Raw genomic sequence first — 12,741 nt, forward strand, 5'->3', positions numbered from 1 at the left:
ATTTGGAATATGATGCATGTGATGGGCTACTACTTTAGCAATGTAAATGGAATTAAAAGGAAGAAATTAGTGGGAAGAAAGGTGACATTATTTGTTGTTCCGGAAGTGATAATCCAAAGGGGTTAGGACGTCCAAAGTATCTCATGTCATACACAATACATTATAGATTATATGTTTTTATTTATTTATTTATTTTGGATTATTAAAAACAAGTATTTTTCTATCAAGAATAAGCTTTTAAATTGCACAATTAAAAACAAAAAAACTTTCCCGATGAAGAATAAGCTTTCAAATTACACAATTAAAAACAAAAAAATTTCACAATTTTTACTTTTGGTTGATTGGTTCATACTGTTGTGTTAAAATGAATAATCCAATTTTTTTACAGATCTAAGGTATTCCTGAAGAAACCAAAAACGTGAAATCACATGAATGAAGGACAAAAGTCATGGCGGTGTAGAAAGCAAAAACGTAGTTGCTTTAGCCAATTTATCAGGATAAGCAAACTGGGCCAGACAAGTCATTGACAGACTGGTTGCACCCCATAGGTTCGTGCGCACCCCCATAAACATTGTAATTCCAAAAATACCCCTCTGTAAAATAGTTAATAAAGTTTGAAGTGTTATGTAACTTTCTAATTATCTCAAAGTATCTTAAATTAATTTCCGAATTATGTAATTTAAAATTAGTTTAAAAAAAAAAATATTTTGATTGTATAATCCAAAAGCTAATAAAAAACTTATAAATTGTATAATCTAAATCAATGCAGAAAAACTAGTATAAAGAAAAAGTGAAATACATTTAAAAAACTAGCATTTTCCACCACAAAACTACAACCTTATGGTATAATGCTCTCAAACTATGTATACAATCACAAATCGGTGAAAATCGTGTTCTGGAGGTGCTGAGGTGCACTATGAGAGAAATTATAAGAAGAGTTAGGGTGAAAAATCTAGATGGGATTTTAGGGTTTATTTATTTTTTAACTGAAGAAAAAAAATGTAATTACACAATTAATATGAGGTGCGGCAAGAACCTATGGGGTGCAGGAAGAATGAGCCTCGTTGACATGGAGCTCCGAATTGGTAGTCAGCCCAGGTCAACTAGAGATGGGCCAAGGAACCTCGTAGGCCCGTTTTCCACTCACCTTGAACATGGTCATTCCATTTCAACTTTCAACAAAGATCAGAGTCGTTTCACTACATTTCGCAGATCGGAGGGAGAAGAGAAGCGAGTTGGTTCAACAGAGACAGCAGAGGAAAACGAGAAGAGAAAGGGGAAAAAATGGGGACTGATGAAGTACCAATGGACGACAAAGCGAAGAGGATGAGAGATCTGCTATCGAGTTTCTACTCCCCAGACCCTTCCAACTCCAACACCACCTCCAAACACGCTACCCTTGACGATATCAATTCCACCTCCTTCGATCCCGATCAGTACATGAATATCCTGGTAAAATCTTATCGCTCTTCTTCAATTAATCACTCACTCTGCTCCTTGAATTTCAATTTCACTCGGTTTCATTCAATGAATGAATTATGCAGGCGTACAAGTCCAATTTGGAAGGGCTGCTCCAACGTCACGTTGAAATGGCAGCTGAAATAAAGAATCTCGACACTGACTTGCAAATGCTAGTCTACGAGAATTACAACAAGTTCATTAGTGCCACAGACACTATAAAGAGGCATTTATGCTCATAACCCTCTCTCTCTTGCTCTATCGTGTCAAAATTTTCTGCATCTAATTCTTGCTTTTCGAACAGGATGAAGAGTAACATTTCAGGGATGGAGACGAACATGGAACAGCTTCTTGAGAAGGTAACCGTAGCGTACCAACTTTGTTGAGAATATTAGAATCAAAATAAAAAGAGGAAGAAAGGGAGTTTGATGGGAGTCCACATTTTCCTCCAATGCAGATCATGTCTGTGCAGTCAAGAAGTGACAGTGTCAACACTTCTCTATTTGACAAAAGGGAGCATATTGAGAAGGTACACCGGACTTGTAATCTTCTTCGTAAAGTTCAGGTATTACTTATTAAACCAAGCGTACATATTTCTTTACTACGGCTTTGCATCACTGAAATATTCATGTTCCATATATCATCAGTTAGTGATGTGAGTTGTGATTGTTTTTTGCGGAAGTGGAATATGACTGACATGCTTTTCACCTTTGTCGAAGAGTAGTTCATATATGATCTGCCCGATAGATTAGGCAAGTGCATAAAGTCAGAGGCCTACGCAGATGCCGTCAGGTTTTATACTGGAGCATTGCCAATTTTTAAGGTTGTGCTTGGCTTATATAGTTTTTGATTCAATCCATTCATTATTTTTACACACAACATGTTAATCCAGGTCTCAGATGAAATATTTCGGTTTCCCCCTTCTTTATTAGGCATATGGAGATTCATCATTCAAGGATTGTAAGCAAGCTTCTGAAGAAGCAATAGCTATCATAGTAAAAAACTTACAGGTATAGTTCTTTCATATATGTCAGACTGTTTGGACATGAATCATAAACTAAATTTCTTTATCAATTTCTTTTTGGCAATATTTTTTAATGGAAAATTAACCACGGCTTATTTAATTGCTAAGTTGTAAAATCAACAATTGGTGAATAGTTAGATGTTATATAGTAATACTGGATAGGGTTAGCTTACCCTATCCACCATTATAATCTGGTATTCCAATTGCAGTAAAACTTAAAATACTCAATTGGTACTATTAAGATTAACATACTTCTCTAATCTATCGTTTTTAGTAGAAGCTTGTTATCATGATTTGACATTTTTCTCTCTAACCAGGGGAAGCTATTTTCAGATTCTGAATCAATACAAGTGAGAGCTGATGCAGCAGTGCTTCTTAAGCAGTTGGATTTTCCGGTTTGTTCACTTTTTATAAATAGAAAAAATTGTTTTTGCATGCCATATGATGAGATATTACCAGCTAGTAATTATTTTCTGAATCTTACTATTGAAGAACTGCCCAATGATGATTTTTTTTGCCATTGTATGAAGAGCTTTGAGCACCCACCATGTTCTCTTTCCCTATCTTTTAGAGAGAAGTAGCATCATATTTTTTGTGTGGGTGTTATTAGTAAATGTTGTATGAAGCTAGGTTTTCAATTTATTGGCAGGTGAACAATTTAAAGACAAAGTTATTTGAAAAGTTAGAACAATCTATTACGGACATTCGACTTAACCCTGTAGAAATAAACAATGCATCCAGGGACTGTTCTGCTCACGAGGTAACTAGTACGAAAGCGTTATCCTTTTCTATATTGTCCTTCTCTTTACCCCTTGATATCTCATATCACTAATTTACTATCATATCTCTAATTTACTATCATATTTTTTCCTACTTAAGATGTTGACGACAAACAACATTGAGGTTATGTGTGTATCCTAGAGCATCAATTTAAGCAAGATATTCTTCACCAAAAAAAAGCAAGATATAGATTAGATATAGAAAAAAAAGATATAGATGTAGATGTTTTTGTGAGGATATGATGCATGGATATGATCATGGTATTCAAAATCGAGATCTTCTTCAAGATCAAAGGAAATATGAATGGTAAATCGGGAGATCGTAACACACATAGTAAGATCCTACAAATTTTATGAAATATACACACACAAATCATTATATCTCACTCAAAATTCATAATTGAACTTCATAATATATATATAAAACAATACATCATTAGGTGTAAACACCACATCCTAGTTGCATAGGAGTAACTCATTCCTAGTTACAATACACTAACAAAATAATAATCCATCTAAACCAAATAATCTCATAAGTTAAATTCATAATCTACATCGAGACCTTCAACTTCGTTTCCATCTCCTTCACCATTGAAATCAATCATGATTCATATCTAAATCATGCCAATTACAGTTTCATCCTCCTCAACTTGGACTAGAACCAAAGTTTTCATCCAAATCCAATGCTTCATTCTGCCCGTGTTCATCTTCCATGATCCACTCTTCATGGGATGAAAAATCAACAATATTAATTTGAGTTGGTTTTCTTGTTTGCTTCTTCTTAGCTAATTTTGAATTAGCCATAACAAAAAACAACATCATTCATTGTGCTTTGCTTTAGGCTATTTCTTCTCTTTGTGTTGACCTAAACAAAAGCAAAGACAAACACGATAAGCAAGTAGTAGACTAGTAATTCTATTCTTCAGATATATTTTAATAGTAACTTACCATCTCAAATGAACTCCCATTATGCTCACATTCGGAGGAGCTAAATGTCAAGCTCAATAAATGAATGACAAATTTTTGGAGTTTTGGATGGATGCTCATCACCATAAGATTCCCACCAATTGTTGGAGTCTTTAAATTAATAGACCTAGTAGCCAAGGGACAACCAAAATATTCTGCTCCTTTTTGAAATCATCAATTTGAACATCAGTTTGTTCATCCTCATCTTAGTTATACATTCCATTAGACCTTGTTTAAATCGTGAGAGATCATGACACCATCTCCTACCTAAAACCTTAAAGCTTTGTGATTATATGGGTATTTTTTTCTTACATGTTACTTAACTTTCTCATTTCTACTCAATGTGAGACTTTCAACTCATACTTGGATTTCTAACAATCTCCCTCATGTGTGAGTTGGGTTATACCATAGGATTTACTACAACGAGACATGCTTGTATCGTCAACCATCTTAACGCACTTCCCCTGACCCTAAGTGCTATTAGGTTTTACCATAACGACATCTAAGTTGGTTTCCAAGATAAACCAGACTATGATACTACTGTTGGGAATTTTATAGGGAGATACATTAAAGAGATTCATCACCAATGAGTCATCAGTCAGCCATATAAGAGATCATGACCCCACCTCTAACCCAAAACCTTAAGACTTATGGGTCTTTTTTCTTATATATTACTCAACTTTCTCATTTCTACGCAATGTAAGACTTTTAACTTATACTTGGATTCCTAACCGTAGAACACTTTGAGGGTTACAGTCTTGTAGAAGGTAGATATCATTTGAGAAGATGTATTTATGCATGTATCTCTATGTTTATGTTCATCTGAATGTCGATGAGTTGGCCAATAACAGGAAATAAAGAAGTAATGATTACATAAATGGTTATGTCAAATAATCTGCCTAGGGAATTGATAATGAAATATTATTACTGTTCCGATCCAATTCAATTTCCTCCCGTTCTATTCAGCCTAATTTACCTCCATTAGTATGCATATTTTTTTTTCTTGTAATTGATGTTATAAGATTGAAAATTAGGATCTATTATTGTTCCCTTTTCTTAATGTAGGCAGCTATTCATGAATTTGTGGAGGCAGTTCGTGCATTTATAGCTATATTTCCTGATTCCGATGAACAGTTGGTTAAACTTGCTCAAGACTTGGTTACCAAGTTCGTATCCTTATTTGCCACTGGAAACATTTTTATTTACTTTAGATTAAATTTGTATAATATGAACACTTTTCTAATGTATGTTAGGAACTTTGTAATTGTCGAGGAATATGTAAAGACACGGATATGCCCAGAAGATCTACTTGGTGTTCTTCGTAAGTAGTTGGCCTTTGCTAGTACTTCAGTATTTTTTGTGTGTTTTATTTGTCTGTGTGTTTATAGTTTCTGGAAAAATACTTCATTTCTAAAGCTATATATGTCTTTTTACTTTCAGTACTGCATTAAATATGAGTCAATGACATTCGACCCATGCCTGTTATATGATATTTAATTTTACACAAAAAAAAATAGCATTTTTTTTGGTCCAATTTCATTTTTTATATGCCTGTATTTTTTTAAATTACATAGAATTTTTTCTCTGAGCAATCCATTTCTATTTCTCAACGGCACAAGGTGTGTTTTGGGTTTATTTACTGCTTATCAATATGACCGTGACATAAACACTATGGTAGAGCTTATGAAAATAGAATTTGATATGTTACCAAGTAGTTTTCAGCTTATGTTTTGTGAAATATTTTCAAGATGCTGATGAGTGAAAATTATCAAGCTACCAATTTTCAATGGCCAAGTGAAAATTATCATCTGAAATTATCATACAAAAGAGAAAAGCTAAATTTCATTTGCCTTGTTTAATACAGTGGGAAACACTTCACCTTTTTTTACCCATTTACCTTGTGCAAATTTTCAATATTCTGTATATATATATTATTTTATTGTCTCCGTCTCTTTTTAAGTGTCATTTCTGTTTTTTATTGGGGAGGAAGTGGGAAAGGAAAAAAAGAAAGTGAAAGAGGTTGGTTATTTGGATAGAGGAAGAGAGACTAGGAAATGAAGAGATGAATAAAAAGTTTATTGATGTAACAAAATAAAAAAAATTAAATTAATTGAGAAATTTTAATAAATTACGAAAACACCCTTAGTTAAAATTAAAAGATAATTAATTATAAAATAGTTATTTATGAAATTGAAAATAGTAGAAAAAATTATTTCAAAAAATTACATTTAATTTATTTAAATAATTAATTATAATTATATACTATCTATTTTCTACCTATCAATTTTAAAAATTGAAATTATAATAAAATTAATTAAAAAATTTAAGTGATTAATTTTAAACTTTTTGTAAAATTAATTACTAAATATTAAAATTTACTTTGAAAATATTAATATTTCAATTATTTTATTTATTATTATAATATTATTTATTTTAATTATTTATTATATTATAATTAAAACATAAATACTTTATTATGTCTTTAAATATAATTGATCATGTTTAAGTAAAGATAATAAAATATTCACTCATAATTGTCTATGTTTAAAAATATAATTGATTATGTCTTTGAACATAATAGATTATATTCAATTTTTTCAACTTTCTTCGGAAATCTTCGTAGTAAGTTAAGTATGAAATTTTGTCTCGTTTTCCATGTTTTAAGGTTATGATTTTTATGCTTTTTTCGCAATCTATGTTTATTTTGTTGGAAATAAACGCAGGGTTAAGGTTGTTTTGGACAAATCAAGAAATGTTTTAAATTTTCTCCAGTTTAATAAAACATTTATTAGATTTCTTATTTTGCCCTTTTTCATTTCTATGCCACAATAAATGCATATACGTAATCTATTACAAGGTTGGATGAAGAGTAAATGTATATATGACAAAAGAGTAATTAATACTATTGAAATTTGAAGAAGAAAGCTAAATAAAAACAAAAATCTTTCAAAGTTTCGATAGTTAAAAGGAAACCGAGGGGGTAATTGATAAACCAGTTTCAAAACTTCTTCAAATTTGTAATTACAGGAGTTATCTGGAATGATGTGCTCCTAATAGATGAAGTCTTGCAGGAAGCAGCCCTCTCAAACCATTCTCTTGAGGTTATCCATTTATCTTGTTTCGATTCACCTAAGTTGTAACTATTCAATTCTCCACTTTCGCATATTTTATAATATAATCATTACAAAGTTAATTTCCATCAACTAACCCTTAATATTTCCAGGCTGCAAAGGTTGTCCTCATGTCATTTGTTAGAAGTGCATTTTCTCATCTTCTGCAAGACATCTCAGGTTAGTTCTTTGACTTGTATTCAGAATACTTCTGATATTAGGTTTCAACTTAAAATTTAAAATATGTTTCCCTACCATGTTGGAGAATCAAGAAACTAAGAATCTTATTTTGATGATTGCACCAATGTGACAGATTTTTTTTACAATGATCAGAAGCATAGAATTCTATGAATTATGCTGTTGCTGATTCTCAGTTGTCAAAATATCTCTATTATATACTCACATGATTTTAGCTACTGGAAAATTTTAGAAAGTTGTCTTCGCAACTGTACTCTGAATAAGCATCTGTTTGGTAGGCTCCCTCTTACAAATCCTGAAAAAGGATGGTGCAGAGCAGTGCTCTCTTGATATTGTTCTTGATGCAAGTACGAAAGCAGTTCTTCAAGGAAGCTTGAATGTCTTGTTGGTAAGCATGTTTGTATGCTTAGTTTCGTCTAACCAAGGTTATACACAATTGTGTATGCATATTGCCATTGAGATTTTCTCCTATTTCTGCTTTTATGTCATTTCATTTACATTTAATCGCTCTCCTTCAGGATTTCCGCAAAATATTAGATGATGACTCTGGGATCCTAGTTAGATTAAGAGAGTTAATTATTGATTGGGTTCAAGAAGGACTTCAAGACTTTTTTAGGAAACTAGAGGATCAGTTCCTTCGGTTTTCCGGTAGAAGTAACTCATCTATTCAAGCACACGGTTTGGCAGAGGGTGCTCAAGGGGATAAAGCTTTTGCTGGCCTTGTCCTAGTGCTGGCCCAGTTGTCTGCTTTCATTGAACAAACTGTCATCCCAAAAGTCACTGAGGCAAGGGTTCACTTGATAGACTTATATTCAATTCCTGAAATTTCACTGTTACTTTTTTATTCATATCCTCCGGATATACCTTAAAATTTTCCTTGTAATCTTCAGGAAATAGCTTCTTCCTTTTCTGGTGGTAGCGTTAGAGGTCATGAATCTGGACCTGCCTTTGTTCCTGGAGAAATATGTCGAAAATTTCGGTCCGCTGGTGAAAAGTTCCTGCACCTGGTACGTTTTTAAGTTCATATTTTGTTTTCAGTGGAATTGCAAATCATGACACTTGTTGTCCTTGTCTGTATGTCACTCATTCTTATTCATATATTCCTTAGGTAATGCCTAAAGCATGCTTAGTGTTTTTCAGCTTGATTGTAATACCAGAGAATATTTGTTCGCATGGAAAAGATGAGTTTCAATTTGATTGACCATTTCAGCCTGTAGGCAGTGCTTCTTTGCGTGTGAAATACAATTCCATTCAGAACATGTGAATGATGCAGTTGTTACATTATGTATTGTGATTTTTCTCTCATGAACTGACTAGTTTAGATGCCTGTTCAGTTTTAACTGTCAGTTAATTTTATCTGGAACGATTTATTAAGTTTTGGGAGAATGTTGACAACTGTGAGTTTTGAGCAGTTCTTATTAATTTTTTAAGTAGCTTTCTTTTATTGACTTTTGCCTTGGCTTTTACTTGACTGGTAGAGGACTTTGTGGTCCTATGGATTTGTGCTATATATGGTGCATTTGATTGTAAAAGGTCATATCTTCTATAATATTTGGTTGTCCTTTGAGTTTATTAGGGATAGATACCTCATATGGCTTTGCTTTGATCTTCTGGGATCGTTTCTTTTGAGGGACTCTTGTCTGATTTGCAAGCGAACTAGCAAGCTTTACTTCGCTTTCTTTGTTTCGTTATAAACATTCTTGAGTGCTCTGGTTTTGGTGGATATGTAGTCTCCAGTTATCTGTCCCTAGTCCTCTATTTACTTTATCATTTTAAAATATTTCAAATTGAACAATGTTTCCTTATACTGTTTTTATTTTTTTTTCAGTACGTAAATATGAGAACTCAGTGGGTATCGTTTCTCCTGAAGAAGAGGTTTACCAACCCTAATTGGGTTAAGGTCAATCTGTTATATCCCTTTTTTTCACGAGACTGGTGATTGGTTATCTTTGAAAGAGCTTGAATCTGAAGTTTATTCTTTTCTTTCCACAGCATAAGGAGCCAAGAGAAGTTCATATGTTTGTTGATTTGTTTCTTCAAGAGGTTGGTATATCTAATATTTAAATCAACCGCACTTTTCTGTGTCTTTTAAGTTTGCATTGAATGGTTTAAGCATCGTAATTGAATACTAGTAATATTAAATTTTGCTTATCTGAAATAAATGAATGACCATGAAGCTTTAATTGAAGCAACAACAATAGAAAATCTTATTCCATTCGGCGAGGTTGACTTTGTGGATTACACAACACTATTCGCTTTGGTTAAAGATCAAATTTTAATTGAAGCAAACTGAAGGAAATTTTAATTTCCTTTATTTTCTTTTTGTTCCAGCTTGAAGTTATAGTTAAGGAAGTGAAGCAGATATTGCCCCAAGGTAGACGTAAACACCGCAGGACTGATAGTAATGGAAGTAGTGCTTCATCAAGGAGCAACCCATTACGGGAAGAGAAACTGGGTAGGTCAAACACTCAAAGGGCAAGGAGCCAGCTTTTGGAAACGCATCTGGCAAAATTGTTTAAGCAGAAAGTTGAAATTTTTACTAAAGTAGAATATACTCAGGTATTGTGTGACTATTATATTGTTGATTTAAATTTAAATAGTTGGCTGTGAGGGAGCCATGATATCATTTTCCTTATGAACCGCAGGAGTCTGTTGTTACAACTTTAGTTAAATTGTGCCTTAAAAGTTTACAAGAATTTGTCCGACTCCAGACTTTTAACCGAAGTGGATTCCAGCAAATTCAAGTGGATATCCAGTTCCTAAGGATCCCTTTAAGGGATATAGTTGAAGATGAAGCTGCAATCGACTTCTTGCTAGATGAGGTAGGAAAAATTATCTTAAACATAGTTTTTCATGGTAATGTCACGCAGTTTTCTAATGAGAATTGCCTTTAGTTTTACAGTTTCTTTTCCCCTCTTTAATTCTTAAAGTTGTTATGCATCTCTTGTGCTTATTTTGTGATTTTTGTATCTTTTGGGCGTAGGTGATCGTTGCTACCGCAGAACGGTGTCTAGATCCGGTTCCATTAGAGCCTCCCATATTGGACAAACTTATACGAGCAAAGTTGGCTAAAACCGAGGAGCAAGATACAGTTTCTTCATAAATATTTTTGTCGAAGCTTTGAATATATATATAAATGTGTTTGCTGCCGTGTTTGTCATCTCGTAAAATTTATGGTTTTGGCCGTTGAAAAGTAGCTTTCTGTTCGCTTTGTAAATCTATTGTAACATATATGTCATATTGCCATGTTATTTTTGTTAGCATTTGAAACATGAGGAAGTTATATCCAATCATTGAGATGTGACATTTTACATGGAGGGATCCAAATGGATGGGGATACTTTAACACCATATACAGGAAAACACGTACATTTTAACAACCCCATCAATTATTTTTTAATTATATTTATTTTATTTATTTTTTAACTTAAAATATTATTATATTGTTATAATTGATTGTCAAATGTATGTAGCTTTCTTTTTAGTGTCAAAAGAAACTTTTCCTGATACCAATCAAACGGGGGTCGATTGTTTTCCCCCCCTTTATAATTATTTAAATATCATCTTAAAACAAATTCTTTAATAAATACTGACGTTCACAAATACATTTACTATTTTTATACATAAAATTATATTTTATTTTTATTTTTAACATATAAAACTAATAACACATAACAAATAAACATGACCAAAGAGTTATGTTACAGACAATCTATATATATCTCTAAAAATATGCATGAGCTTGATATGTTTACTCTATCTATCCGTAAACACGCAAAATAATATCTCGACATTTTTTTTAGAGAAATATAATTGATTATTTTAATATATCCTTAATTAAGAAGATAATTGGGATTGTTAAATAATTTTTTTTTACTTCATAATCAATTATTATAAATTTATAAAGTTTTCCAAATATTGTCTGTACAAATAGTAAATTATCACTTTCTGAATAATTGATTAAATTGTTTTTGGTTGATTTTTATATCTTATAAATAACAATATAATTGTTATCGGAAATAAAATCTGTTAACTTTATTTTTTCAATTATGTATTTATAATTATTATTTATAAAATTGAAACTAAAACCCTTTTATAATCATCTAATTTTAGAAACGTCTTTTGAGTTATGGTAAATGTACAAGCACTTTAAGAAAAAAAATTCTTATTAGAAATCAGTGACATTCAGGTCATATATTTTCCAATTCATTTTTCTCTTTAGTTTATTTGGTTTTTACACCTAGTTTAGTGCATTAGTAGATTTCTATACATAGTAGTGTTTCTCGATAAGTTAATAAGAATCTTGATAGTTAATAAAAACATGGTTAATTAAGAAAAAGGAGGGGATGAATTGTACTTAGGTTAATTAATTGATGGAAAACACTTTCTTTTTTTAGGAGTGAAAGTATTCTTAAAACTCGTGAAGAGTTTTGTGGATTCTAGAGGAATGAATGAATATGTGAGACTGAAGAGGTGAGGTCAACTCATTAGGAAATAGTTTAAATTAAGTGTTAAACAAGACTAACCTACGGAGAACTTAGAAACAAGTAAAATAATAGAAAATGGACAACATTTCTTTACTAATTTCAAGTTAAGCTTTGTTATTTCCAGCCTTTGTTATTTTTTACTTTTTTTTTCTTATATCTTCATATTTTCTCTTAGTACATCTCATGCATGACTTAAGGTTTATGATTTATTGGAAAATTTATATTCTAACTTGATCTTGAGATGATGGTTGGGTATTTGAGATGGTTGATGGCTAGTTATTTTAGTTGGTGATCAAAGAATTCATGTATTGTTTTAATTAATTGTTTTCTTCGACTCTTATTTCCTTATGATTGAGGGAAAACTTTAAGAGAAAAATCACTAAATTCTCTAAATTTTAAATTAAATTAAAATTAATAGTCATAATACTTGTTTGGAGTCACTAATGCCAAACGATAAATTTATACCATTTACATAATATTAGTTAAAAATTAAAAAATGTAAAAATTAAAGTAGTGACAATTTTTTAAATATTAACTTAAATTTCCACATCAAATGACCTTTGAATTGATATGAAAGATGAAAAACTTTTTACATTGATTAAATGACCTACTGATTTAGAAAAGTGGATACTACACTCGTTATTTCTATAACTAATATATTATCTTCTTTTTACATCGCTTCAAAAAGCAATAAATGTAAAAGTCAATTAAAATAAGATT

At 31.6% G+C, this 12,741-nt stretch overlaps 1 protein-coding gene across 1 annotated transcript; it reads left to right on the plus strand.

The window, feature by feature from the left end:
- Positions 1 to 1,141: 1,141 nt before the first annotated feature.
- On the plus strand, positions 1,142 to 10,846 carry LOC137830205 (vacuolar protein sorting-associated protein 51 homolog). Its single transcript, XM_068637397.1, has 20 exons — positions 1,142 to 1,452; positions 1,545 to 1,684; positions 1,763 to 1,817; positions 1,916 to 2,023; positions 2,183 to 2,281; positions 2,391 to 2,468; positions 2,800 to 2,877; positions 3,132 to 3,242; positions 5,293 to 5,393; positions 5,481 to 5,548; positions 7,255 to 7,328; positions 7,451 to 7,517; positions 7,814 to 7,923; positions 8,054 to 8,320; positions 8,426 to 8,542; positions 9,364 to 9,435; positions 9,528 to 9,578; positions 9,867 to 10,094; positions 10,181 to 10,357; positions 10,519 to 10,846. Exons 1-20 carry the CDS (start codon positions 1,285 to 1,287, stop codon positions 10,636 to 10,638), a joined length of 2,289 nt encoding a protein of 762 aa, XP_068493498.1. The 5' UTR covers positions 1,142 to 1,284; the 3' UTR covers positions 10,639 to 10,846.
- Positions 10,847 to 12,741: the final 1,895 nt, after the last annotated feature.

This window comes from Phaseolus vulgaris, chromosome 7 (assembly GCF_000499845.2).
Source record: "Phaseolus vulgaris cultivar G19833 chromosome 7, P. vulgaris v2.0, whole genome shotgun sequence".
Taxonomy (NCBI): Eukaryota; Viridiplantae; Streptophyta; class Magnoliopsida; order Fabales; family Fabaceae; genus Phaseolus; species Phaseolus vulgaris.

Coding starts and splice junctions, on each gene's coding strand:
- LOC137830205 (XM_068637397.1), top strand. CDS start 1,285: ATGGGGACTGATGAAGTACCAATGGACGACAAAGCGAAGAGGATGAGA. Junction 2,282..2,390: donor GAGCATTGCCAATTTTTAAG/GTTGTGCTTGGC, acceptor CTTCTTTATTAG/GCATATGGAGATTCATCATT. Junction 7,518..7,813: donor TCTTCTGCAAGACATCTCAG/GTTAGTTCTTTG, acceptor TCTGTTTGGTAG/GCTCCCTCTTACAAATCCTG.